Source organism: Ursus arctos, unplaced genomic scaffold (genome assembly GCF_023065955.2).
Source record: "Ursus arctos isolate Adak ecotype North America unplaced genomic scaffold, UrsArc2.0 scaffold_3, whole genome shotgun sequence".
Lineage (NCBI taxonomy): Eukaryota > Metazoa > Chordata > Mammalia > Carnivora > Ursidae > Ursus > Ursus arctos.
The window spans coordinates 13349781-13377406 of NW_026622985.1; the positions used below are offsets into that span (position 1 = coordinate 13349781).

General features: G+C 40.7%; 1 protein-coding gene and 1 pseudogene across 3 annotated transcripts in view; both read right to left on the reverse strand.

The window, feature by feature from the left end:
- RALA (RAS like proto-oncogene A) overlaps nt 1-27626 on the reverse strand; it is a 75077-nt gene that overhangs the window by 20732 nt on the left and 26719 nt on the right. For 2 of the 3 annotated variants that reach the window (XM_057304157.1, XM_057304156.1), the window contains exon 2: nt 16820-17022. The exons of the other annotated variant lie outside the window; for it this stretch is intronic. Coding sequence is in view for 1 of the 2 variants with exons in the window: in XM_057304156.1 (XP_057160139.1) it covers nt 16881-17022 (142 nt within the window). In the remaining variant the exon portion in view is untranslated. Of the gene's footprint in view, nt 1-16819; nt 17023-27626 lie in introns of those variants that run through there. 3 annotated transcript variants of the gene reach the window in all.
- Nucleotides 1389-16115, reverse strand: LOC130542039 (aspartate aminotransferase, mitochondrial-like; annotated as a pseudogene).

The following is a 27626-nucleotide window of genomic DNA, read 5'->3' on the forward strand; positions in this document are numbered from 1 at the left end:
AAGAGAAACAAAAACCCAGACTCTTAAATACAGAGAACAAACTGGTAGCTGCCCAAGGGGAGGTGGGTGGAAAGATGGGTGAATAAGCAAAGGGGATTAAGCATCTACTTACTGGGGAACCTGGGTGGCTCAGCTGGTTAAGTGCCTGAGTCTTGATTTTGGCCCAGGTCATAATCTGAGGGTCATGAGATGGAGCCCGCATGTGGCTCCACACTGGGCATGGAGCCTGCTTAAGATTCTCTCCCTCTGGGGCGCCTGGGTGGTTCGGTTGGTTAAGCATCTGCTTTTGGCTCAGGTCATGATCCTGGAGTTCCAGGATAGAGCCCCATATCGGACTCCCTGCTCAGTGCGGAGTCTGCTTCTCTCTGCTCAATGGGGAGTCTGCTTCTCTCTCTGCCCCTTACCCCGTTCAGGTTCTCTCTCTCTCAAATAAATAAAATCTTAAAAAAAAAAAAAAAGATTCTCCCCCTCTTCCTCTGCCCCTCACCACCAGCCCCCGATACTCTCTCTCTTAGAAAAAAAAGAATACACTTATTGTGATGAGCACTGAGTAATGTACAGAATTGTTGAACCATTATACTGTATATCTGAAATTAACATAACACTGTATGTTAATTATACCTCAAAAATAAATAAATAAAAGAGAAATGTAGAAGACAGGGTGCTTCCAGGAGCAAAGTACCTTTAAGAGTGGGCCAGAGGAGTGGAGACAGGTCATGAAGGAGGAAGGCCATCTCTTTCTTTTTAACAGGAGGTGAGGTAAAGCAAAGAACAGGGGTATAGGTGAAGGTTGCAGACAGATTTGATCATTTCTTTATTTAACTGCATCTATATTTCCTCAATGAAATATGATCACACACCAATTTAGTGAGGGAGTTATAATTCAAAAGCAAAGCCTATCTAGATAGATCAATGGAACAGAATATACAGTAACAGATCTGAATACATACTATAGTTTAGTGCGTAATAAGGGTGGCATTTCAAATGGAGGTGGGGAGGGAAGCATGGAGGATAATTCAATAAATGGTACCAGGACAACTGGTGAGCCATCTGGAAAAAAATAAAGTTGGATCCATTCTCCCTACACCAATACCTACACCGTAAGCAGATCAAAGACTTAGATGATAAAATAAAATCACAACAGCACTGGGGTGCCTGGGTGGCTCCGTTGGTTAAGCGTCCAACTCTTCATTTTGGCTCAGGTCATGATCTCGGGGTTGTGGGATTAAGCCCTGTGGCGGGCTCCTCGCTCAATGCGGAGTCTGCTTGAGATTCTCTTTCCCTCTGCCCCCCCACCCTGCTCATGCTCTTCCTCTGTCTCAAATAAATAAATAAATAAATAAATCTTAAAAAAAAAAAAATCACAAAAGCACCAGGGTTGGGGGGGGGGGACCTGAAAGAATTGTTTGATAATCTCAGACTGGGAAGGGCATGAAGTATTACATAATACTCATCATCAAATAACTGACAAATTTTACTACTCAAAACAATTTCTATATGACAAAATCTTCTACAAGCAAAGTAAAAAGATAAAGATAAAACTGAGGAAAATATTTGCAATTCATTTCAAAGAGATAATTTCCCTATATAAAATGTTACTATAAATAAAATCAACAATTATAGGAAAATGGGCAAAAGGTACGAATAGTCACAGAAAAGGGAATATAAATGGCTCTAATCGGCTCAACTTTGCTGATAAGAGAAATACAAATAAAATTACATTGGGAGGGGCACCTGGGTGGCTCAGTTGGTTAGGCAGCTGCCTTTGGCTCAGGTCATGACCCCGATGCCCTGGGATCGAGTCCCGTGTTGGGCTCCCTGCTTAGCGGGGAGTCTGCTTCTCTCTATCCTTCTCACCCTCCTCCTGCTCATGCTCTATGTCTCTCAAGTAAATAAATAAAATCTTAAAAAAAAAAAATTACACTGGGACACCATTGTTTTACCCATCAGGTTGATAACAATTGTTTGCAAAGGTCAGCAAACTATAGCCCCTTGACCTGCTTTTTGTATGGCCCGTGAGCTACCAATGGTTTTATGTTTTGAAGGATTGTAAACAAAACAAACCAAACAAAACCAAGAATATACAACAGAGAATGTATGTGGCCCACAAGCCTAAAATGTTTAACTTCTAGCCCTTTACAGTTTATCTATCCTGGGTGTAAAGAAACGGGTATGTCCATTCACCAGAGTGCGAGTGTAAGCTGGATACACGGAACAACCCCAACCACAAAACACGTGGATGCTCTTTACCCAGTGATTCGGAGGGGGCCCCAACATAGTGTTAGAGCAAGAAAAACAAGATGTAGAACAATGTATCTTGTATGCTATGAACCCCATATACAGATGAGGAAGAGGCCTATTTAGGAATTCACTTGTTTATTGTATCTGGAACAATATAAAATAGTGGTAACACAGGGTTGCCTGTGAGGACGGAAATGAAGTCACTGGTGGATAGAAGTGGGACAATGGCTTTTTATTGTGTACCATTTTTTTGCATTCTGATTTTTGTATCATGTGCATATACAACTTGCTTTAAAACAACAAAGAATTAAAATTAGTCATAAAATAAACTAATAATATAAGCTTGTTTATTTCTTGCATTCACTTGGCAAAAGTGCAATTAACTACCTTGTTTCAACTTTCATCCAAACTAGGAACTGGAGGACTGAATCTACATTTTAATTAAAATATGACATATCCATGTGTGTGCATGGCTTTCTCCCCTCAACTTATGAGACAGGGATTCTTGAATTTCAAATGGTTTGGTTTATTTGGTTTCTCAATTATCTTCTACCTTTTACTGTTCAATTTTTTTAAAAGTGATGTCCTAGAATAATACTAGAGAACCTATTTGGTTACAGGTGGGCTTCAACTTTTCAACCCTATGGTTTTTCTCTGCTTCATTCAGAAACTAGACACCTATACCATGTTCAAAACAGTCATAAAATATGAATTCCCTGATTACCCCTCCCTCTCTGCCTTCCTTCTTTCCCTCTCTCCATCCACGAAGGCACTGTTCCCAGCGCTGGGGCTGTGGAGTTGAATGAACTCCACAGGCCACGGCCTTGCCGTGCTGTTTAGTGGATGGGTAGCCACACTGTATGAGTGTCCTGTGGCTGCTGTGACAAATCACCACAAACCTACAGAGGCTTCAAACAACACGCATTTATTGTCTTACAGTTCTGATTGCCAGAAATCCCCAGTGAGTCTTCAGGCTCAATCAAGGTGTCAGCTGGGCAGGTTCCTTCTGGAGGCTCCAGGGGAGAATCTGTTCCTGGCTTTTCCCACTTTTTAGAGACTGGCTTCTCCTGGCCCTTAAACAGTCTCAAATTCCTTTGCAAAAAGAATGAAATCCCCTTGCTCCACCACTACACTCTCTGCTTTTGTGGTCACATTGCCTTCTCCTCTACTGTAGTCAAACCTTCCTCCACTACCTCCCTCTTAAAAAGGACACTTACAATTACATTTAAGGCCCACCCAGATTGTCCAGAATAAGCATCCCATCTTAAGATCCTTAATTTAATCACACCTGTAAAGTCCCTTTTGCCACAGAAAGTAACATTCACAGATTCCAGGGATCAGGTCCTGGATATCGTGGGCTGTTATTCAGCCTGCCACACACAGAAAGGGCAAGATGCTTCAGACTACAAATCTTCAATCCAAATTTGAAACTCTCTTAAGAAACTTTCTAACAAATGATCAGTCTAGTTCTCCAATACTGAATAAGGAATACTCTATCAAGTAAGATATCAAACAGTCCCTGCCCACCAAAAACAAAAATCCCAATAATCTTCATATTTCCCACTTCATTATTGTCTTTAGACTTTCCTAACAAAGGCACTTATTATTAGTGGTAAAAGTTCTTAATGAGAGATTCCTTGTAATAAAGAGATTAAATGAAGCATTCACCCCCTCCAATATCAATACTGCATTAAAGGTTTATGATCACTCAAGTACAGTTCTTATCAAACTACTACTAATCACAAGTAGACAGAAGCCAAATTGGTGACTCATTCTCAAAATGTAAAGTATTTCACACAGGCACACTCACCCATGACACTCCCTATCTGCAGTAAGAATATTTGCTCAATAACACCCCCCCCAGGAATTCAGTATAAAATTAACAATTTTAGAAGAGTTAGAGTATATTTGACCAAGGAAACAAGACACACTATTCTTTTTGAAAGGGATTTAAGACTATTTAGGCTCATTACCAGGCACAAATATTATCACTGGTATAATTTTCCAGTCATTTAAAGAATGGGTATTATCAATACTATTTACTATTCCAGAAGAAGCTTCCAAATTCTCCTCAGAGAGCTAGCTTAACATCAACAAAGTCCTAAAAAGAGACTAGAAGAAATGTAGATTAACTGACCTATCATGTGAACACAGTGCAAAAACTCTAAATAAAAAAATGTTAGCATATAGAATCCAGCACATTAAGAGTAAACCAAAGTGACCAGGTGGGATTCAACCAGCTATTGCAAGAACAGCTTTATATTTTAGGAAGTCAATATAATTCCTTATATTAACAGATGAAAATAATCATATAAGTATCATCATAGGATCTAGAATCTTCGATAAAATTTGAAGTCCACCACTTATAAAAACCCTTAATAAAGTAGAAATTTATTGGTATTCACTCAGTACAGAAACTGGTGACTTTAAAAGCAAAACCCTAAAAATCTCATCATGCTTCATGACAAAATAAAAGCATTTCCACTAATGTTTTTGTCAGGAGTAAGATAAGAATGCCCACTATCATCACTCTTTTTAGCATTGTTCTGGAAGTAGCATCTGATGACATCAGAAAGAGAAATAATGAGCACATGATCATTATTAACTGATAATATAATTTCATACTGAGGCCAAAGGAATCAATTGAAAAATTGCTATTACGAGAGATTTCAAAGGGTATATGGTTCTTAACAAATATGTTATATAAAAAATGAATTTCTTTTCACATAGCCAGTTAAATGTGTAATGGAAGAAGGGGCCAAAGCAATTAAATGGGGGAAATGACAATCTTTTCAACAAATGGTCCTGGAACAACTGTAACAACCTTGGAAGAAAAGAACCTCTACGCATTTCTCACACTATACCAAAAAATTAATTCGATATGCATGATAGACTCAAATGTAAAACAAACATATGAAGTTTTCAGAAAACAGGAAAATACCTTTGAGACCCTGAGGGATAAACAGGTTTCCTAGAAAGAACACAAAATACATGAAGCACAAAAGAAAAAAAACTGAAAAATTGGACTATCGAAACTAAAATCCTCTGCTCATCAGAAGGGACTGTTAAGAAAATTAAATGGTAAGCGATAGGCTGGGAGAAAATATTCACAATATATGTCTGTCAAAGGACTTGCATCCAGAATATATAAATAACTCCAACAATTTATTAAAAAAAAATAGAAGCAACCCAATAAAAACTGGGCATAATACTTGACCTTCATAAGCACTTCATGAAAATATTTCTTTGGCCAAAAAGTTCATGAAAAATTGCTCAACATTAGAGGGAAATTCAAATTAAAGTCACAACGATTTCCTACTTCCGGCCCACTAGAATAACTAAAATTAAAAAGTCAACATTGAATGTAGGCAAGGATGTTGAACTATCAGAACTCTTATGCCTTGCTGATGTGCGTATAAAAATGGTACAATCATTCTGAAAAATGGCGATTTCTCAACAAGCTAAACATATACATACCCTATGACCCAAAGTTCTACTCCTACACTTTACCCAAGTGATATATGTACACAAAAAGACTTTTTTTTTTTTTTTAAGATTTTATTTATTTATTTGACAGAGATAGAGACAGCCAGCGAGAGAGGGAACACAAGCAGGGGGAGTGGGAGAGGAAGAAGCAGGCTCATAGCGGAGGAGCCTGACGTGGGGCTCGATCCCGTAACGCCGGGATCACGCCCTGAGCCGATGGCAGACGCTTAACCACTGTGCCACCCAGGCGCCCCCACAAAAAGACTTGAACAAGAATGTTAATAGTTTTATTCATAGTAGCCAAAACCTGAAAACAACCAAATGTCTAACAATTAAAAAAAAATACATATATACATAATATTATATATAATTGAAAAATGGAAAAAAGACTGAATTTACAACAGCATTCACAAAGGGTACATAAGAAAGAATAAGACTAACACAAACTGTCTAAGATATACATGAACACAATTTAATAATGAACTTAGATAACTTTATAAAGAGTGACTCAAATGAAGAAAGATACTGTTTTGGGGGCAAGAAGATCGTATATTGGTTAAGGCACAAAATCCTGTAATAAAAAAAGACTATTACCTTATAATATATAAGAATTTATTTACAAAAAAACCCCAAAACACAAACACCACTGAGTCAAAAGACAAGGGACCTGACTTAGGGAGTCATCAGATCTATCTCCTGAGTTTTCTTTACCCTTAAATTTGTGAAGACAGTTTCTGATGTTGAAAACCGGCTTTAACTTTTTCTTTAAAGGCAGTTTGGTTTACATACAATAAAATCACCCTTTTTATGAATTTTGATTAATGTACAGAGTCACATAACCACCACCACAATCAAGATACATAACATTTCCATCCCTCCAAAGAGGTTCCTCTTACCCCTTTGCAGTAAATCTTCCCCCACGAACCCATCCCCTGGCAGCCGCTGATCCAACTACAGCTCCCATCACCTTTTCCAGAACGTTATATAAATGGACCATGTTGTATGGAACCTTTTGTACCCGGTTTTCATTCTCCTAATAGCTAATCATGTTGAGCATCTTTTCATGTGGTTCTGTCATCTACGTCTTTGGTGTTTAAATCTTTTGCCCACTTATAAAAATTCGGTGGGTTGTTTGTTGTTTCAGTGAGTTTTAAGAGTTCTTTATATTTGCTGGAACAAAATCCTTTATCAGAAAAAGTCTTCTCCCAGTCTGTGCCTTATCTTTTCGTGTTTCATTTTCTTTACATGTTTTTTGAAGAGGAGCAGCTTTTAATTTTGACAAAGTCCAACTCATCATTTTTTTGTTTCATACTTTTGGAATTCCAACAAATCTTTGACGAATATGAAGTGACAAAGAAACTATTGTTTTGAATATTTATAAACGAAGCCTTTTTCATTAGTCATTACAAAGAGAAGGTGGAAAGAAGTCCAGGTGAAACATAACATTAGGAGTAACTGTCACCCGAAATTCTTAGGAGGTTTTCCTCCACTTTCAAGTACACGAGCAAGCGCTATATGAGCAACATTCAAAGTCGGAAAGTTTTATTTTTGAGGCACTGTTTTATTTTTGAAATGTAACAACATACTATTTTCCAATTATTCGAGCTGCACTGAATAAGGAGAATACAAAATTATAATAAAGACTGAACTAAGGAAAGTAATACTGTTCTAAAGGTACAGTAGCTGGAAACCACTTAATGATGGCCTAACATTTTGCCTTGTCTGAATAGTAAAATTCTTTATAGGACTTGCCAAACATGTCAGATATCAGAGCACAGACTTAAAATCACAAAGGCTCGGATTACTTTATCTTCTTGGGTCTCGGCATGTTTGTAAAGCCAAGGTTAGCATGAATTAAACAGCACAAGTAAGATGTCTAATACGGTAAGGATTGGTAATACAAACATTCATCTTTCTACGCTCTTTTTAGAAGATCCTACCTTTCTGTGCAGCATGTATTCAGCCGCCAGTCAGGGCAAAATTACTAACAGCGGCACAAAGGTAAAGCCCTTGCCACAGTTAAAGCTAACAAAAATTCTCTAGAACAAATGAGGAAGTGAGGGCTGAGACTTAAAAGACAAAGCACTAGGCTACCTGGAAAGCCCAGGAGGGGGAGAGATGAGGCCAGAAGTAAAAAGGGCCAGAAATAGAACCTTATGTACCAGGAATTTAGATTTTTGTCCTCAGAGCAGTGGAGACCCACCAGGAGTTTTGAAGCGAGAGACTATGACTCAGAGGCAGGCAGAACGGCTGGAAGGCTAGAGGGCCATGTGGACTTGAGTGTGGACCAGGGAGAAGGTGTGGATGGATTCAAGAGACACTCAACCAATTTGGGGACAGGTTAGATGTGAGGGGTGAAGGAGGAAGTTCAAGCCAAATCACCCAACTTTCTGGCTAGAATGGACACGGGTAAGGAAAAGAAGAGGAATGAGCAGCCTTTTGTGGGGGGCGGCGCTGAGGGGTAGGTGGTGAGAAGGGTTCATGCAAGGAAATAATGGATGTTATCAATACTGATCTTTTAAATAGATCAAAACAATTCAAAACAAGAATCTAAGTATAGCCTAAGTATAAGTGGTTTTTTTCACCCCGGCCTCAGTGGTTTTGTTACCACATTATGACTTTATTTATTTTTTTTAAAGATTTTATTTATTTGAGAGAGAGCGAGAGTGTGAGAGAGAGCACGCACATGAGTAGGCAGGAGGGGCAGGGAGAGAGAGAAGACTCCCCACTGAAGAAGCCTGATGCCAGACTCAATCCTAGGATCCTGAGATCATGAGCTGAGCCAAAGGCAGACGCTTAACCAACTAGGCCACCCAGGCGTCCTTTTATGACTTGATTTCAATAATGTTGAGAAATAACAGGGTGGAACCCGAAAGGTAAAACAGTAAAAAACCGATAAACTACTATTTACAGCTATTTTAACACTTGTCTCTGAACCCCTAAATGTGCTTTTTTTTTTTTTAAAGATTTTATTTATTTATTCGACAGAGATAGGGACAGCCAGCGAGAGAGGGAACACAAGTAGGGGGAATGGGAGAGGAAGAAGCAGGCTCATAGCGGAGGAGCCTGATGTGGGGCTCGATCCCATAACGCCGGGATCACGCCCTGAGCCGAAGGCAGACGCTTAACCGCTGTGCCACCCAGGCGCCCCCCTAAATGTGCTTTTGAAGTAAAATTATGTAGTTTACAAAAACAGTAAACAATTAGTAATTATAAACAATATATATTTTGCTTCTGTACTGCTATGGTAACTCTGGAAGGATACATAACAGATCGTAATCATTTGAATTTTGAACCATGTGAATGTTACTTATTTGAAAATTAAAAACATTAAGTGTTATTTACTGAATTTACCAGCTACAAAACTGGATAAAGAAACAATACTCAGAGACTGGATGCTTAAGAGATCAAATAAAAAAGTATAATTTGGATAACCTGTATCTGCTTTAGGTTCTACTGTGTATGAGTTTTAATTAAGTGTATATATATATATATACACACACACATACATATATACATACACATATATATACATATATACTGTTACAGTTTCTCTTATTGATAGACTTATGAACTTCATATTGTCTAGGAAAGCTCTGCTAATTAAAAAAATGCAGACAGAAAAAATAATTGAATTAATCATGTCTGAATGATTCAGCTTAAATATTATTCAAGTAAATAAGACTTATATGAAACCTAGAAATTAGAGGGGCGCCTGGGTGGTATGGTCTGTTAGGCAACTGACTCTTGGTTTCAGCTAGAGTCGTGATCTTGGGGTTGTGGGATCGGGTTGGTGTTAGGCTCCGTGCTCAGAGTGGAGTCTGCTTGAATTTCTCTCTCCTCCCACCCCGCCCTTCTCCCCGTGTTCTCTCTCTCTCTAAAATAAGTCGATCTTGAAAAAAAAAAAAACCCTAGATATTAGAAGAAATACTGACAAGTATAACAGTAAACAGTCATGAGCACCTGAAATGTTTTTAAGGAATTTAAATTCACATGAAGACATTTGTTAGATTCTACTTTTTAACGCATGTTTCATTAGTATGTTAGCTCTGTGTAAAGAGGCTTCTCTGATCTTTCAGCTTATTTTTGGATTTCCTTTCTGTTTCTTTTTCCTATGCCCATCTTCTGAGTCACCATATAATTACTGAGAGTCAGGTACCATGCTAGGCATCGGGGGGCAGTGGTGGATGGGCACAGAGATAAGCAGGTCAGGATCCCTGACTTCAAGGATCTCACAATCAAGTACTAAGACATGGTGGGAAGAGGTTAAGCTGTAACACACAAGTTTGCTTTCCGTATCCCTTTCCACTAAAGTTATACTTGTTTTTCTGTGTTATTTGTTGACTTCCTGGATGTAATTCTTATGGCTATTTAATATGTCATTCTGTAGATGTATAGCAGTTTACTTACCAAGTCCTGTAATAGAAGACATTACAGCCGGTTAGAATTATTCAGTATAACAATGAATGACCATCTATTTCTATATTTAAAATGCTTTTCATGAGGTAGATTCTAAGAAACAGAAATGAATGAATGGATTGTTTAAGGTTTATTAGGCATAATGTCCCACTCCTTTTCAAAAGGGCTGTACAACTGTTCACAACATTCCCATTAGCGATTGGTATTCTTTAAAAAAATTTGCTAATCATGTATCAGGAAAAAGACCTCATTGTTATTTCTATTTCATCTTTGATTACATGAAGAGGATGAATATTTTTTCCATCCATTCAGTTATTTTGTGAATTGTTAATTCATAACCTGTACTAATCTGGCAATAGTATTATACTAATTTTATATAATATCATGTCACCAGTGGCAGGTAGATCTCCTTCCCATTACAGACCTGGACACTCCATGTCCACTGGCATTTTAACAGACACGCTTCACTTCAAGGTTCTTGGCCAAGGAATAGGATGACAAGTTGGATTCTTCTCCAAATATCAAAACAAGGAGAGTTTATCTTGGGTCGCTAGCACTTTCACTGGAACTCCTAGTCCTCCTCAGGCTCCGAGATTAAAAGAAACTTTGTTTGAAAGTAGATTTCCAAAATAGCATGGGAAGCAATGTTGCTGCAACATTTGTATGGGCTGGGTGTGTGGGTAGGATATCCAGTTGGCTCTTAATACAGACATATATTGATACCATGTCCCATCATCTCTTCTGCTCTGCTCCTACTGACGCAGCTTGAAGTCTCTTCAGCCATCTTTGGGGAAGAAGAGATTCCACTTGCAGCCTTTCCTCAAGGGGATGCTGGCCTGGGGCTTCCTCCACCCCAGTTCATCCATCAGTGCCATCTGTTTTCTGTCTTCTAAAACCTGGAAAGTCTCTGCTTTGCTGATGGCCATTCCATCTGTTCCCATTCTCAGTGCTGTTATGAATTTACAAGTTTCTGTCTGTAAATTTTATTTTCCTCTGTCATTTCACTGGGAGTCGGGGACACAGAGGAGTTAGTCTATTGCCTTTCATTACAAACTTCAGTTAATATTCTTAGCTGACTTACTTGAAATCCCAAATTATTTCAAATTCAGGAACTATGAAAATCTCAAAGATAATCTAATTAAAATTAACCTCAGTTATCTTTTAAGATTATTTATTATTTGAAAGAGAGCAAGCGAGAGGGCACGAGGTGGGGGGGCAGAAGGAGAGGAACAAGCAGACCCCTTGCCAAGCAGTGACCACGACACGGGGCTTGATCCCAAGACCCTGGGATCATGCCCTGAGCCAAAGGCAGATGCTTAACCGACTGAGCCACCCAGGTGCCCGAAATGCCTCAGTTTTAAAGAATACAATTATCCACTACCAATTTTAAGAATAAATAGGTTTCCTGAAATGAGTGACCAAATAATCACAAATACAGAAAAAAAGATTAGGCAATATCTGACATAGAAAAGGAGTAGGAGTGGGGTGCCTGGGTGGCGCAGTTGTTAAGCGTCTGCCTTTAGCTCAGGGCATGATCCTGGCGTTCTGGGATCGAGCCCCACATCAGGCTTCTCTGCTAGGAGCCTGCTTCTTCCTCTCCCACTCCCCCTGCTTGTGTTCCCTCTCTCACTGGCTGTTTCTCTCTGTTAAATAAATAAAATCTTAAAAAAAAGGAAAAGAAAAGAAAAGAAAAGGAGTAGGAGTGAGGCACAAGTGGGAGAAAAGAGAAAGGATAGCCAGTAGTCTTCACTGCTGCTATAGAGAAGTGTTGAAGTGATTTTTAAAAAACCCATTTTCTTTATAGAATTGAGACAGGTCAGCTAACTAAGAATTTACAAAGGGCCATATTGATCAGTCATACTCTGCAAATTAAGTACTGAAACTCTTTTTATAAACCAGGAATTTATTTTTTTTAAAGACTTTATTTGTTTGAGACAGAGTGAGAGAGACCAAGCATGCACAAATGGGGAGGGGCAGAGGGAGAGAGACAAGCGGACTCTAGGCTGAGCAGGGAGCCCCACAAGGGGCTGGATCCTCCAAGTCCCAGGACTGTGACCCGAGCTTAAGGGAGATGCTTAACTGCCTGAGCCACCCCGGTTCCCCATAAACCAGGAATTTAAAGTTAAAGATTAACTCTACAGCAATAAAGAGAAATCCCTTTGTACCAACTAACCTCTACTACAGCTCTTTTATAGGCCACTTGCTGAGTTTCTACTTTATGGAAATGTGGTTGAATAGCCAATACTTTTTATTTTTATTTTGGGGAGGAGGGGGGTGCTCGATAGAAACTTCAACAGAGAAACCCAGCTGTAATAAGTCTACATGGTTGGAGCAGGTGGTGGTTATCTTTCCAAAAGGCAAAGCCTGAGTCCAGCTGATGGCACACAAAGATTACAAGCAAAGCCAGGATACTCCCCTTTCCTGGTTGTGGCCCCATCGCCCGCTCAGGATGTGAGAAGAGAGACTGAACTACTGCCCTGAATGAAGGAAGAGGTCCGACCAGGCAGAGACAATATTCTGACAGGAGACAAACAATCACTGAAGAGGATTCTGATCTAAGCCCTACAGGATGGGGTTGAAGGTCAATCGAGCAGTAGCAAAGGATGAAAACCTAGGCTAGTTATAGATCTCTGTGCCTAAGGAAAAGAACAGCAACACTAAGGGAGAAGACTAGAACATTAAAATGCCTTTTTTTTTTATTAATAAGACAGGAAATGGCATCTTTCTTTTCCTTGCTGTAGTGGCAGCACCCTTGCTGGTTTTCATGCAACACGATTTCTGTAACGAGGTCTGCGGATGAGCTTGCTCGGTCACGGGAGAACACGAGGCTGCCCGCTAATGCCAGAGGCAGGCCTTCCCGCAATGCCTCTTGTAGGTGGTATTCTCACGCTGGACCCACAGAGGTGCCCCCAACGCCATCATGTGTGGCAGTGAAAGCTTCTGAAACATTGCAATGGCATGACCGACAGGTTTTTTGGGGGGGGGGGGGCTATGTCTTTCTTGTACATGCAGACTCTTCTGGAACAGCTGGAGTTAAAGGATGAGCAGGAGTTTGGCTTCGAGCCACAAAGTTTCAGACACCCGCCACAAATGCCTCTGCCCTATTTCACTACACATTCTTTTCTGAGAAACACATTCAGTGGTTGAGTGTTAAGTCCTGTGGTGGAAAGCAATGACCTGCTGGCCACCATCCACCCTCCTTCTTCCTCCATGTGAATCTCACAACAGAGGAGGCCGTAGACGGGAAGGTTGTCTCTGTTCCTCTCACCAGGGAAATGACTTGGTGACCTAGCGAAAGGCGTGGGCAAGGTAGCCCCCTGCCACAGAAGTGCGGCCGTCCTCTGTCCTGCAGACGGAGAACTCCTAGGCCTCTCCACCGGCTCAGGCTTTAGTCCTGTGAAACGAACATGCCAATCCGGTCAGTGATGTGCTGCCGGGGAGGAGCCCTCCTTCTTGAGGCTGGAGACCAGCGGAGTCCACACGCTCATGACGCGGTGGGCCACGCCTTTTACTTCCTGCCACCACTGTTTTCACAGGTCAGGGCTGGTCAGGATGGGCCTGGTCAGGATGGTCCAGGAAATGTGGGCCCCACTGATCAGGGAGGATTGGAACACATGGGACGGATCAGGATCTTCAACCGTGACTCCACCTTTGTGGCTGCACCAGCACCCTGGCCGACCACACTGGAGGCTCCCACAGATAGGCCCCTGTTCTCGGCACAGGACTGGCAGAGACCGACACGGATGCTCTGTTCGATGAAGTGGCGTACAGCCCAGGCATCCTTGTTGCCATCACCACGGGCAAAGCCTTGGGAGGCTATGTCAAACAATGCAAAGAAACTGTTCTTCACCACCGCTGTGATCTCCTTCCACTGCTCAGGGCGAGGGTCCACTCCCGTGGGATTGTGGGCACAGGCATGCAGGAGAAGAACACTTTGCTGTGGTATTTTCAAAATGTCCTCCTTAGTGCCTGTGAAGTCAAAGCTGCACATCTTGGGGTTATCGTATCAATTAACCTTGTGGCTGCATGCCAGAGTCCCTGAAGACGGGTGTGTGATTGCCCCAGGATGGTTCCCCAGAAAGACATTTGGCTGGACTTAAAAAATCTTTGCAGAAAACTGGCTCCAATCCTTAAGGCCCTAGTTCCAGAAATGGTCTCCAGGGTGACATAACCTGCTACTTTTCAGCACTTGGTTGTTCTGCAGCTGCCTTACAAAATTCAGCAAGTCTCATGATGGCAGGTATTCTTTGTCCAAATTTTGGCAGCAGTCTGGGCCTCTGCCTTCCAAACGCTGGGGAGCACATAAGGCTTTCCATTACCATCCCCACAGGCACCAACTCCCAGATTCACCTTTTTGCTGTTGGTGTCTCTCTGACAGGCTTCTGGGACTCCCAGGATGGGATCTGGGGGCCCCATTTCCACACAGGTCCACCAGGAGCTGGCTCTGGCAGAGGCCACATAACGAGGACTGGGAGGAAGGCGGCAACGAACCCAGACAGCGCACCTGGTTGTGACCCAGCAGGGACATGGTGGGCGCAGAGAAGGCAGTGGGGAGCTGCGGGGCGGAGCGGAGGGCCAGCAGCCAATTCTTTTTAAATAATAACAGGGAGTCATTCAAAATACGGAAAGAAAGAATATCGAAACCGGTAACCTCTGAAATTGACTTGCTATCACGCACGGCACCAGGCATCCACGTAGTCCCATTAAGCGTTTGGTATGTAGTCTATGATGCTTACTGTAGACGTACGGCACAGCTAAGACAGGAAATATCACTGTTTTTTAATTAAAAACTCTAACAATGAATATAAGAAATAGACAATCTGAACTTATGTTTAATAACAACTTGAGTATTTGTCAACTAAATTCGCAAATGTGTTTACCACCGGCTCATTTCCGAAGGCTGTGCTGAAGGCTGTTGAGGAGTCTTAACGTTATCATTAGTGTTGATCAACCACCTACACACACGTACACAACGCACACACACACATGCGCAAGGGATGTGCGCTCCTCCCTCACTTAACTTTTCATCATTATAAAAAGTAACATGTACTCATCATATAAAACTTGGAGAGTAAAGAGACAAGGGGAAAGTCGCCTGTGTCGTCCTCTTACCTAATGTTAATATTTTTGAATTTTTATTTTCTTCTAGGACGATCTTACCTTTTTTAAACGATTTTATTTATTTATTTGAGAGAGAGAGAGCACAGGTGTGGGGGGGGCAGGGAGAAGCAGATGCCTCACCAAGGAGGGAGACCCATGCAGGGCTCAATCCTGGGACTCTGGGATCATAACCTGAATCCAAAGCAGACGTTTAACTGCTTAACTGACTGAGCCACCCAGCTACCCGACTAGGACTATCATACAAAGCATTCAGCCAATCATATGGTTCAAGAAGCTGGTAGAAAATTCCCAAGGAAAGGAGGAAAAAGTAAAAAAGGAAAATTAAAAAAAATACCCAGAGATAAGACAATAACATTGGAGGAAAATAAATATTTTCACTTATTGAGTATTTAAGTTGGATACTTTTTCAACTACTTATCTCAAGAAACTCTTAAAGGACATTAAAACTATAACCCACATTTTACAGCTCACCCACACAGAGTTTTTAGAAGGTGACCAAAGTCACACTGTTTGTGTGAAGCCAGGATTTTTAAGAATCCAGATCCTAAGAGTTTACCATCTAAACTTTACTACCATTATGGAAGAAACTGATAAGAATCACCTTTCTACAGGGCTCAGGCCCCAGACCGTGTTTATTTTTTAAAGATTTTATATATTCATTTGAGAGACAGAGAGAAAGAGAGAGTGTGAGTGGGGAGTGGCAGAGGAGGAGGGAGAGGGAGAAAGAATCTGAAGCAGACTCCGCACTGAGCAGACTGGGGCTCGACCCCACAACCCCAAGATCGTGACCTGAGCCATAACCAAGAGCTAGAAGCTCAACCGACTGAGCCACCGAGATACCCCGGACCCCAGACAGTTTTAAAGGCAATTTCTCTTAAACATAAAAAGATAATTCTCATGGGTAGCACAGAAAAGCTACCCCATTCATTTCGTTTGGGTAAGAGAAGCCAGGGGTACCAAAATATCAGTAATCATACCAAAAAGAAGGCCACATTATAATTTCATTAAAGAACAGACATTTCATAAAATACAAACACCCGATTTTTACCTCTTAGTAATGAATAATTCATTACGGTTAAATGTGTTTTATTCCAGAAATACTAACAGCCAAATATTAAGAATGCTAGAATACGATCTAATCACATGAATAAGCCAAATGAGAAAACCCATATAATCAGAAGAGAAAAGAAAAAGGCATTAGGCAAAATTCAATATTCCTTCCTGATAAAAAATTTTTGAGGTAACCAGCAAAGGGTACATGTTGTTTAGTGTTTACATAGACTTATAATGACATGCTTCACAAATTTGAGAGTCCTTTTTCTTCAGGAGCTACACGAAACTTAACCTTCTCTGTTTTTTAAGAAAGTACATATACCACTAAAGCCAGCCCACTTAAGGATTAAGGAGTGCAAATCAGAGAGAACATGGTGGCGGGAGGTAGAAAAAAGCTCAGATTTCTCTTTTCTGGGTTTTAATATTCTTGTCTATAGCTGTCAATGAACGAACAGAAAAATTTTGCCCATAATTTTGGGCTTGTCTAGAATCCACTTACCCAGAGATTTCAAAACACTGGTTAACAGTAAGAGAACAGGGGTGCCTGGCTGGCTCAGTCGTTAAGCGTCTGCCTTCGGCCCAGGGTGTGATCCTAGGGTCCTGGGATCGAGCCCTGCATAGGGCTCCCTGCTTGGCTGGGAGTCTGCTTCTTCCTCTCCCACTCCCCCTGCTTGTGTTCCCTCTCTCGCTGGCTGTCTCTCTCTGTCAAATAAATAAATCAATCAAATCTTTAAAAAACAAAACAAAACAATAAAAGAACAAGACACAAATTACTATCAGTGAAGGGGAGAAAGCTGCTGTTCAAAGAATCTGCCTCCATTTTCTCTTGGCTACGTTAAAATTATGTGGGTAAGCTGCCATCGTGAGTCAGGTGAGTGAAGGCAGTTAAACTAAACTGTGGCCTGCTTACTACAGCTTATTCTCTTTTGCATGAAAAGGCAAAACTATATTGGAAAAGTGCAAAATCCCAAGTTTAAGTTGTATGAAAGATAATGTGAAGTGATCTTTCATAACTGGGGGGAAAAAAAGACTTGGAAGTTCCTTGAAAATCATGAAAACATCTTATAGCACCTAGATTTTCCTTCCCAAGGTTGAGTATTGATAAATATTAATTTGAGATTTGATCATATCTTAAAGTTAAAAATGACAGTAATTTGTGGAGTCATAAAAATAAAATTTCAGTTCATGACCAGATAATGGATTACATGAAAAACATACAAGTCTGTATAAAAGAACTTGTACATAAAAGAAAAACAACCTGAAGGGAAGATTATCTGACAGGTATTTTAGCAGGCATATGAATGAGAATCATCTGGGGAGCTTTGTAAAAATGCATTTACCATCGGGCGCCTGGGTGGCTCAGTCGGTGAAGCGTCTGCCTTTGGCTCAGGTCATGATCCCAGGATCCTGGGATCAAGTCCTGCATCAGGCTCCCTGCTCCACGGGGAGTCTGCTTCTCCCTCTACCTCTGCCTCTCTCTGTGTCTTTTGTGAATAAATAAAATATTTTTAAAAAATGCATTTACTCAGGGGGCGCCTGGGTGGCTCAGTCGGTTGGGTGCCAGACTCTTGATTTCGACTCAGGTCATGAACTCAGAATTGTGAAATTGAGCCCAGCATTGGGTTCCACACTGGGTGTGGAGCCTGCTTGGGATTCTCTCCCTCTGTGCACCGACCCCTCTCTGCTCGTGCTCCCTCTCCCCCCGCCAAAAAAAGTACTTATCCAGGACCCATGCATGAAGATCCTAATTCAATGGGCTAGGTTGAGGGCAGTGTATATTTACATACTGTAAAAGGCTGACTAGATAATTCGAATTTGCATCCTGGTTAAAAACCATCACTCCGCGTATCTATAAAGTTGAAGATATAAAACTGCCAACATTAGATTTCTTTTTTTACTTACAAAACAGCAATTCCATATGATTCATTTAATAGAAGGTGGCCAAGACTAAAAACAGCTACCATTTCCTGAATATACTACTTTGTACCAGGCACTAAGTTCTGCACACCTGTTGCTGCAAGTTTCCTAACACTAGCCGAGAAGTGGGCAAAAATATACCTGGACTTTGTATGGGGAAGCGAGGGGGAAAGAAAGGCAGCTGAGAAAAGGAGGAGCGGAATCAGGGATGATACCACAGGGTAAATCATCATTATGCCTGGAATAAGCACCACTGGGGTTCTAGACGGATTGATGGAGGCAGAAGAAGAGACTGGACAACATTAACTTAAAATGAGTCCCACATACAGCAAATGTCCGTGTGGTCAAGGAGGGACAAGCCTCCTCTGTCATTTCCAACATGTCTAACAGCCAGAACATAGAGCAGGATGCATGTCCTATTACTCTAAGTGGAGTTGGGGGGTGGGTGCGGTGAGCGCGAGTGGGTAGAAGGTGCTGATTGGGGATAGTCAGGGCTCATCAGGAATGGTTGGGAATCATAGGCTGAGTAGCAGGCCCATGCACAAGGAAGCTTCCCATATCTTTAAACTGCATCACCAAAAGCCAACCATATATTAAAATGAAAACATTAAACATGTGCACCTAAATTCAAACTGGGGGGTTAGCAGCAAAGCTGTAGCACCTCATTATCATGTAAGGCTCATAGGCTTCAGTATAGAGGACAATCTGGAGATAACATCTGGAAGGTCCAGACCGCAGAGAAAGTGAGATTTACCTAGGGACCTCATTCAATACAATTTACCCTTCGGTATACTAGCCTGTTTCTTCCAATTTTACATGTGATAGGATTTAACAAGTTATTTCCATTTTTACCTAGAAGTTTCACTGCAAGATGTTAAGTCAAGTAAATACAATGTCACTGAAGAACTACAGAAGGAAGTCTTAAAATAGTCCATCCTCTCAGTTTTCATAAGAAGAAATAAGGGCTAGACATGAGTTCAGTCACTTGCAAGAAATTCTGCAGAAAGCTGTGGTAGAGTTAAAACTAGAACTGACTGACCCAGGATGGTACCAGCCAGCAGAATCCATGTATCTGTCATGGATGTGACAGATGTGAAAGCACTGAGTACCCACACATGACCTTTGGAGCCAGTGCCCCTATCCTCATTCTTTTGCTCTATCTCCAAACCCAGGGTGCAGTTCAAGCGATGGGCTGAGCATGTTTATTTTACTATTATGGGCTTCCACAGGCTCCAACTAACCTCCGGAAGGACTGGTCTCATACGATCTAGTAGTTTCATGTTATGTCAGGTGTTGAAAAACATGGTCTTGGTTAAGGCAGTGACAGGTGCTATATGAAGACAAAGAAACTTCTAACAAGAAACTCATTTTAACAACAGAGCCTTCCCGTTGCCAGAAAACCAGCCGCTGCTCCTAAATCACCTTTTTCCTTTCTGGGTTCTTCCCATCTCTTACTGTCATCGAGCATCTGTAGGGCCTTACTGAGAATCATAACTAATCCCAAATTAGTGAACCTTGACCCTACAGGTTTGAAAGGAAGAAAAATAAAATACCAAAACCACTTACATACCATTTTATAAGATTTCATACTGAAAAACAGCAAGGATACATACATGAAGCCTGTATTTAATTCCAGTAGACTAAATTCTTAAGCCTAAATATAGTTGTCATTCTCACAAATCCAAGAAGCAGAAGCAAGAAAATTCAAGTAGTTCTGAACTTTGAATTGCTAGTTATATTTCATTTGACAGGATGCAACTATAATGTACAAAGCCTGGGAATAAAGTATCAGAAGAAGAGTATTGACCCTGCCACCCCCCCCAAAAAAAACTATGTATTAACTAAAATACCAAAGAGACTGATACAAAGCCCCTCCTTGTTAATATTGCCTGCCTCTTTATGTAACCACAACCTATCACATTAAAAGGGACATTAGTCTGACACGGCTTAGCTAAAATTCTTCAAAGTCTCGATAGTGCTCTTAGGTTGAAATCTAAATTCTGTAATACTGTCTCCCTATGACATCTGCCCCTGATCATTTCCTGTTTTACACTTCTCCCCTTAAACCTTATATATCTTGATCCTATGCATTTTTCAGTTTCTACTAGTGAAATATGTCTAGACATTTGGGGGAGTTTGAGTTAAGTGGATAACAAAGTGGGTTGTACGTAGTGGAACAATGGTACCAAGGAAAGAGAACAGACCCTGTAGGAACTGACATGACATAAGGACTTGAATAAAGAAGTAGAAGGTATACTTGAAAGTGAGTTTACAATGATCACATTTTCTGAATGCTATGTTGAGATCTACACACCATTTTTTAATAGGAATAATAAAGTGGGGGTTATTTTATGAAAAGATTAAGGAATAAGAAAAGAAAAATTTTAGCTATCAAAAGTTTATTGTGTTATCCTATAATATGTTTAGAATTTCATTTGTAACAGCTTTCTTGAGGTACAACATACAATAAACTGCACCTATTTGAAAGTCTGACCCACTGTAATCTCCCCTTCCATTGCCAGCCTCCTTTAATACATTGAATGAAATACACTGTTTTCTATATAGGTTAATTAGCATTTTCGAGACATTCTAGAATTATGCAATATGTATCCCTCAGGCTTCTTTCATTCCGTAATTCTGAGATACATCCCTGTTGTTGCCTGTATCAGCAGCCCTTCTTCTCCTTCTATTCTGCACAGCACTCCACTCTATGGATACACCACCATTCGTTTATCCACCCACCTGCTGGTGGACAAGTGGGTTGTTCATAGTTTTTGACCTCTGTTGACAAAGGTGCAAAAGGCAATGCAGTACAGAAAGGACAGTCTTTTCAATAATGATATTGCAACAATTATGACATCCATATGTTAAAAAAAAGGAAAGTACCACATACAAAAGTTAACTCAAATTGGATCATTCTTACATGTAAAACCTAAAATTGAAAAACTTCTAGAAGAAAGCACAGAATTAGTCATGTGGCCTTGGGTTAAGTAATGATTTCTTAGTATACCAAAAGCAGAATCCACAAAAGAATAAACTGATTAGCTGGACGTCAAAATTAAAAACTCCTACTCTTTAAGAGAGTTAAGTAAATGGTTACACCATCATCCACTACATTCCTATGGTGTGCCTTTTACTCCTGTGATGTACTCACTTCCTGATGGTGATAAGTGGCAGCTACATTTGTGGTGAGCACAGCATAACACACAGACTTGTTGAATCACTGTGCTATACACCTGAAACTAATGTAACACTGTGTGTCAGCCGTACTCAAAAATTTTTTTAAAAACATATTTTTGGCCTTCAAAAAATGAAAGACAGTTAAGAAAATGAAAGGAGGGGTGCCTGGCTGGCTCAGTTGGGAGACCATGAGACTCTCGATGTTGGGGTCCTGAGTTCAAGGCCCACATCGGGTGTGGAGCTTATTTTTTAAAAAATGATGCAAACAGAAGAAGAAAATGAAAGGACAGAAAGGCCCCAGTGGAAAAGCTGAAGTCAACACGAAATCTGAAATATTCAAAAAGATACAAAACAGTCTCAGCGCTGCCGACAAATAAAGTGGGTGATGGTGCCGCTGGTAAAATGTGTCTCCCGACTTCCCACACCACACATTTCCATCTGAATTATGTACCAACTGTTTTTGACAACTATGCAGTCCTGGTTATGATTGGTGGAGAGCCACATGCTCTTGGACTTTTGTGTTTTTCACTGTCTTCTCTGTCCTTGTTCAAAACGTGAAAGAAAAGTGAGTGCCTGAGATAATTCACCACTGTGCAAAGACTCCTCTCTTGCTTGCTGGGACCCAAACTGATCTCAGAGATGACCCCTCTCCTACTGAGAAGCTTTCAGAACAAATAGAAGCCTATCACTCCAGAGACCGCTTGAAGGCTATCGAGTATGTGGAGTGCTTTGAACTCATACAGAAAGGCCTGAAGAACGTGTTTGATGACGCGATCCTGGCTGCCCCACAGCAGGGAACCCGAGGAAGGGCTGCAGGTGTGTGCTGCTGTGAACGTCTCGCCAGAGCCCTCTCCCCACAGCTGGCGTCAGCACCGTACTAAAAGCAATGTTTAACTCAAGCTACAGATGAAAATAAGATCTGTCTTTCCAATGACAACAAATGCCCTGCACCTTCCCACATGTGCTTGTGTGACCACCGGTATGGCCTCCTGCCTCTCCCAGTACTGGTTAATTCTGCAGAGTTCTATGTTGTCAGAAAAGTGATCGGTACAAGCTTTTGATCTGTTGTTTCAAAAAAACAAAAACAACCAAATGTTTTTGTTATTGTTTTAAAAGCAAGGCATGCTTGTGGTCTTGTGAGGACTCTGTAACAGACTCATCTGGACTGCTGAAGCTGCTTCCTGGTTCCACTCCAGAGAGTAATCAGGGACATCTTACTGGTATTTGTTTCTTTTCCATTTTGGGGGTGTGTGTTTAGTTTGTTTTTATTTAGTCTTTTTTTAAAAAAAAAGTCATTAACCAGTGGATAGCCCTTAAGGTGTAGACAACAAACTGATTCCACGTCCTAGATCTAGTTTAGAAAACATGTCTCCCCACCCACCCCCGCGCCCCCCCGGCCCCCAAACATGCTCTTAGGAAGGTGTGTAGTAAAAGCCTCCTGTAGTAACATACCCCTTTTTGAGAGCTGACTTTTCTGTCCACCCTTGAATAGTCCACTATTTGATGAAACTCATAAAAGCAGGTGGTAGCTGACCTGCCCCTGCTCTTTTCTGGAATGCACTCTGTATGTGACTGTGACTTTCAAGGAGATCTGTCTGCCACTTGCTGAGTTTTTTTAAAGCTAATTTCTAACATCTACTATTGATAAATGAAGAAAAGTATTGCATCTTTTGAGATAAATCAAATGGATTGAGTTTATAATTAAAAAAAATTTTTTTCCCTTTCAAAAATAAAATGAGGGGCGCCTGGCTAGCTCGGTCAGCAGAGCATGTGACTCTTGGTCTCAGGGTTGTAAGCTTGAGCCTCATGTTTGAGGGTGTAAAGATTACTTTAAAATAGTATCTTGGAAAAAAAAAAAAAAGAAAATGAAAGGATAAACTACAGCCTGGGAGAAAATGTTTAGAATTAAAACTAAAAATACTGAGGAAAACGGGTGCCTGGGCAGCTCAGTCAGTTAGTAGGCTGCCTCCGGCTCAGGTCATGATCTCGAGATCCTGGGATCAGGCCAGCGATGGGCTCCCTGCTCAGCAGGGAGTCTGCTTCTCCCCTCTCTCTGCCCCTCCTGATTGTGCTCTCTCTCCAATAAATAGATTTAAAAAGCCTTTAAAAAAAATAAAAAATAATAAAAAAGAAAAAAAAGAAAAAGGCAAATTCTGGCTCACTGGCAGATTCTTTCTGATTACTTATGGTAAAAAATGAATGAGCTGTCTATAAGCTCCCAAGAAAGGATTCAAACAGTAGGAAAGAGGGTGGTAGAGACTCAGGTAATTAAATTTAAATTACTTCTTATTCTATAAATGTACTTTTTAGCTATTTCTAAGATGACTAATTTAATGCATATTTGATACCATATTAAATCAATGGTGAAAAAAGTTCTTGATCCATACAACTTGATCAAAACATTTTCAATGAAAACACTGTATGCGAAATGTATACATAAGGGTAAAGAAAGCTGTTTAAACAGAACCTCTTCTGTGAAGCATGTCCAGCCTTCCGACTGCTCTCTGGGGCCTGAGTGGCTACGTCCTTGGTGGTTCTAGAGCATTCTGGACATAACTTCTACCAGTGCTTCACACCACATTAATTACTGGGGGCTTTTCAATAGCAAACTGCTTTTTTTTCAGTTCTGAAATCCCAGCATCTAGCACGGTATCTAGCAAATAACATACATACACTTTTGAAAAAGAAATCAAACTCTAGAAAATGACTGGAGAACAGGTCATCAGTATTGGTAAAATCCTGAGATATTCCCCCAACCAGAATAGGAACTCCAGTTAAGAACTGCTGATTGAGGGGCGCCTGGGTGGCTCAGTCGGTTAAGCGTCTGCCTTCTACTCAGGTCATGATCCCAGGGTTCTGGGAGCCAGCCCCACATCAGGCTCCTTGCTCAGCAAGGAGTCTGCTTCTCCCTCTCCCTCTGCCCCTCCCTCCCTACCCTATTCATGCTCTCTCTTTCCCTCTCTCAGTCAAAAAAATAAAAAAGAAAATGCTGATTGAGGGGATGGACAGAGAAAGGAGAGCCAGCAGCAGAGACAGTCAGGCTGCTCCCACATCTGATAATGTGATGTTGTATTACTTGGAATTACAATGTATTATGCATTATGGACAAATTAAACACTGGTCTCAGAAGCTAAGTTAGCTTTTCCAAGACTAATGTTCAAAAAAAGCCTCAGAAAAAAAATTAAATGGAATAGTCAGAGATAATTCTAAGCTCAGCAGATACTTCATGCAATTTTCTTAATAAATTAATATAACCATGTCAATGTTATATAACATCTGACTACAAAGCAATTCAATCTTCTGATAATGAGATCATTTACTAAGATCACGTAAAGCAAGTGGCAAATCTCTACAAACATTTTTTGCTTCTTACCTTACATATGTATTATAAGGTTTAGGAGTTTGGGGGACATTAGATGTGCTACGTTCTTATATCCAACCCAAGAGGTTTACGTAAGGTAAGTTTATAGTCACTGACCTATTTTTGCAAATCAACTGAGGATGTGAACATCCCAGTCACTTTTGAGAACCTAATAACGTCTATGGACCCCTCAACACAGAAGCCTCACCATCGTCCTATTATAACTATTAAAACTAATATAAATATTACAAAGTTTATACCTACAGTTATTGCTTTTGTTGGATCTGTATGTGAATTATTAGTAAGAACTGATACTTGAAAAAAAGACTATCATAATCATGGTTGCACAAAGAATTAACAAGGATACTTACTGTAACATTACTCATAATAAAAAATGAATTAAATTATGGATAGCCATAAAATGGGATTATAAAACAATTATTTAAAAATGACACTGAGTACTGAAGGACACTGAAAAATGTTCACAAAATATGTGAAAGCAGCTCACAAATAATGTGAAATATGAAAACAGATTACATATTAGTACAAACAGGAAAAACATCAGATAGCAAAATAAAATCTCAGTAAGAGTAATCTAAACAGAGGCACATGAAAAATGTTTAATTTCCAGAGCCTTTTACTTCTCTGAATTCCAGTTTTCTATCATGAATGTTTCTTCTGTAATCAGAAACGAAAAAAGCTTAGGAAAAAAGAAAAAATATTTATAACAGTGTTTGTGGTTGGGCTTTAATATAATCAAACTGTCAGTAATAGCTGCTGTGGGCAGTTAGGAAAACACTGGTCCCTACCCGGCAAAGCTGGAGGTACACAACATAGTTTTGTAGACGTGCAAGTGAGTCTGTGTAGTCAGCCTCCAAGATGACTCCCAACAATCCCCACCTCCTGGTGTTCACAGCCTTCTGTAGTATCTTCCTATAATGCACCAGGGTTGATCTGTATGACGGTTACAATACAGCAGAAGTGAAGGCATCTCACTTCCAGGACTAGGTTATAAAAGACTAAGGCATCTGTCCTGGGCACTCGCTCTCATCACTCTCTTCTGGGGAGCCCTGCTGTGAGTCGTCCCATGAAGAAGCCCCTGTGGCAAGGCACTGAAGCCTCCTGCCGGCACCATGTGAGCGAGACGGAAAGCCAGACCTCTAGACCTAGCCAAGTCTCTAGACCTAGCCAAGTCTCAGACGACGGGAGTTCTGGGTGATACCTTGATTGCAACTTCATGAGAGACTGAGTCAGAACCATACCGCTCAACTGCTTCTGATTCCTGACCCCCAGAAACTGTGAGATAATAACTGCTGGTCGTTTAAAGCCGCTAAAATCGGGGTCATTTGTAACACAGCAATGGCTGATTATATGGTTAGCTTATACCTTTGGAGACTGCAGTCCTTCTAAGAACCCACCTTAGCTTGAAAAAGCACCTAGGCTGTAACTCCTTTTGCTCTAAATTCATGGTTCTGATTTCCTTCTGGTCTGACCCAAACCAGAAAAGACATGTGAATACCTTTCTCAAAATGCTCAGTTCCTTAGAACTGCCTTCTACTTCTCCTCTCCCACTCATATTTCATCTCCTCTTTCAGTTACTGTAAATCTAGTGTCAGCAAACCCATTCTGCAAGAGTCAGATAGGAAATATCTTAGGCTTCTCTGTAGCAGCCATCACTACAGCTTGAAAGCAGCCATAGACAACAGCTAAATAAATGGGCACAGCTGCATTTCGATAAAGCTTTATTTCAATAACAGTAGGTGGGCTGATTTTAGCTCCAGAACTGTGCCTTGCCAACATGCTATAAACGAAAACGAGTAAGATCAATGCTTCCAAATCATGCAGTAGATCCCATTCCCTCTAGCTGATTCCAAATATTGCTCCAGAAAGCCCAGAAAACCCATGCATCAATTTGTCCCTCTCTACTGAATATAAACATGTTACTTCTCCTTTCTTAAAAAGCAAAACTAAAGACAAAACAAAAAACAAAACAAAAAAACCCAACATAAACACTCTCAACCCTGCTTCCATTTCTCCAGCTCACTCTTAATTTTCCTCCCCTCCTCCTCCCGAAGCCTACTCTTATCAGGCTTTTGTTAAGATCATCAACGATCTCCAGTTTGCTAAGCCCATCAATTCTCAACCTCCATTATACTTCATTTAGCAGCAGCAGTTGACCCAGATGATCACTCCCTTTTTCTTAAAATACCTTGTTTTATTTCCAGGATACCATAATCACTTGGTTTTCCTCAAATCTCTATGGCTGCTCCCTTTTGATCCCCTTTGTTCTAAGTGTGGTGGTTCTCAGGGTTCGACTTGAAGCTCTGTTTTCTGTCTATACTCATTTCTTCATAAACTCACTCAGTATACTTCTCAATGGACGACACCCAAATTTATACCTCCAGATTTCCTCCCTCCCATGAAGGCCAGACTTAGAGTCAGCTGCCTACTCGACATCTTCAACTGGTTGTGTTCCAAACTCCAAACTGTCCAAAACTAAACTCCTCGTATCACCTACCTCAACCTACCTCTCTCTCAGTTTTCCCCTTACTTTAGTAAAACGGCAACCCCATTCTTTGAGTTGCTCAGGCCAAAACCCTTGAGTCATTTTTGCCTCCTTTTTCACAGCCCACATCTGATCTGCTGGCAAATCTGTAAGCTCTACCCTCAAAATAGATCTACTCCTGAGAAGAATTTCCATGTTACCCGGAATAACACAGTCTCACAATGAAATGTAAGGTCCTAAGTTATCTTGCCATTCCTTCCACTAGAAGATAAAACATATGGCTCACTCCCTCACATCACTTAGGACTCCCCTCAGTAGAATATGAGATTCGTGGGGGCAGGG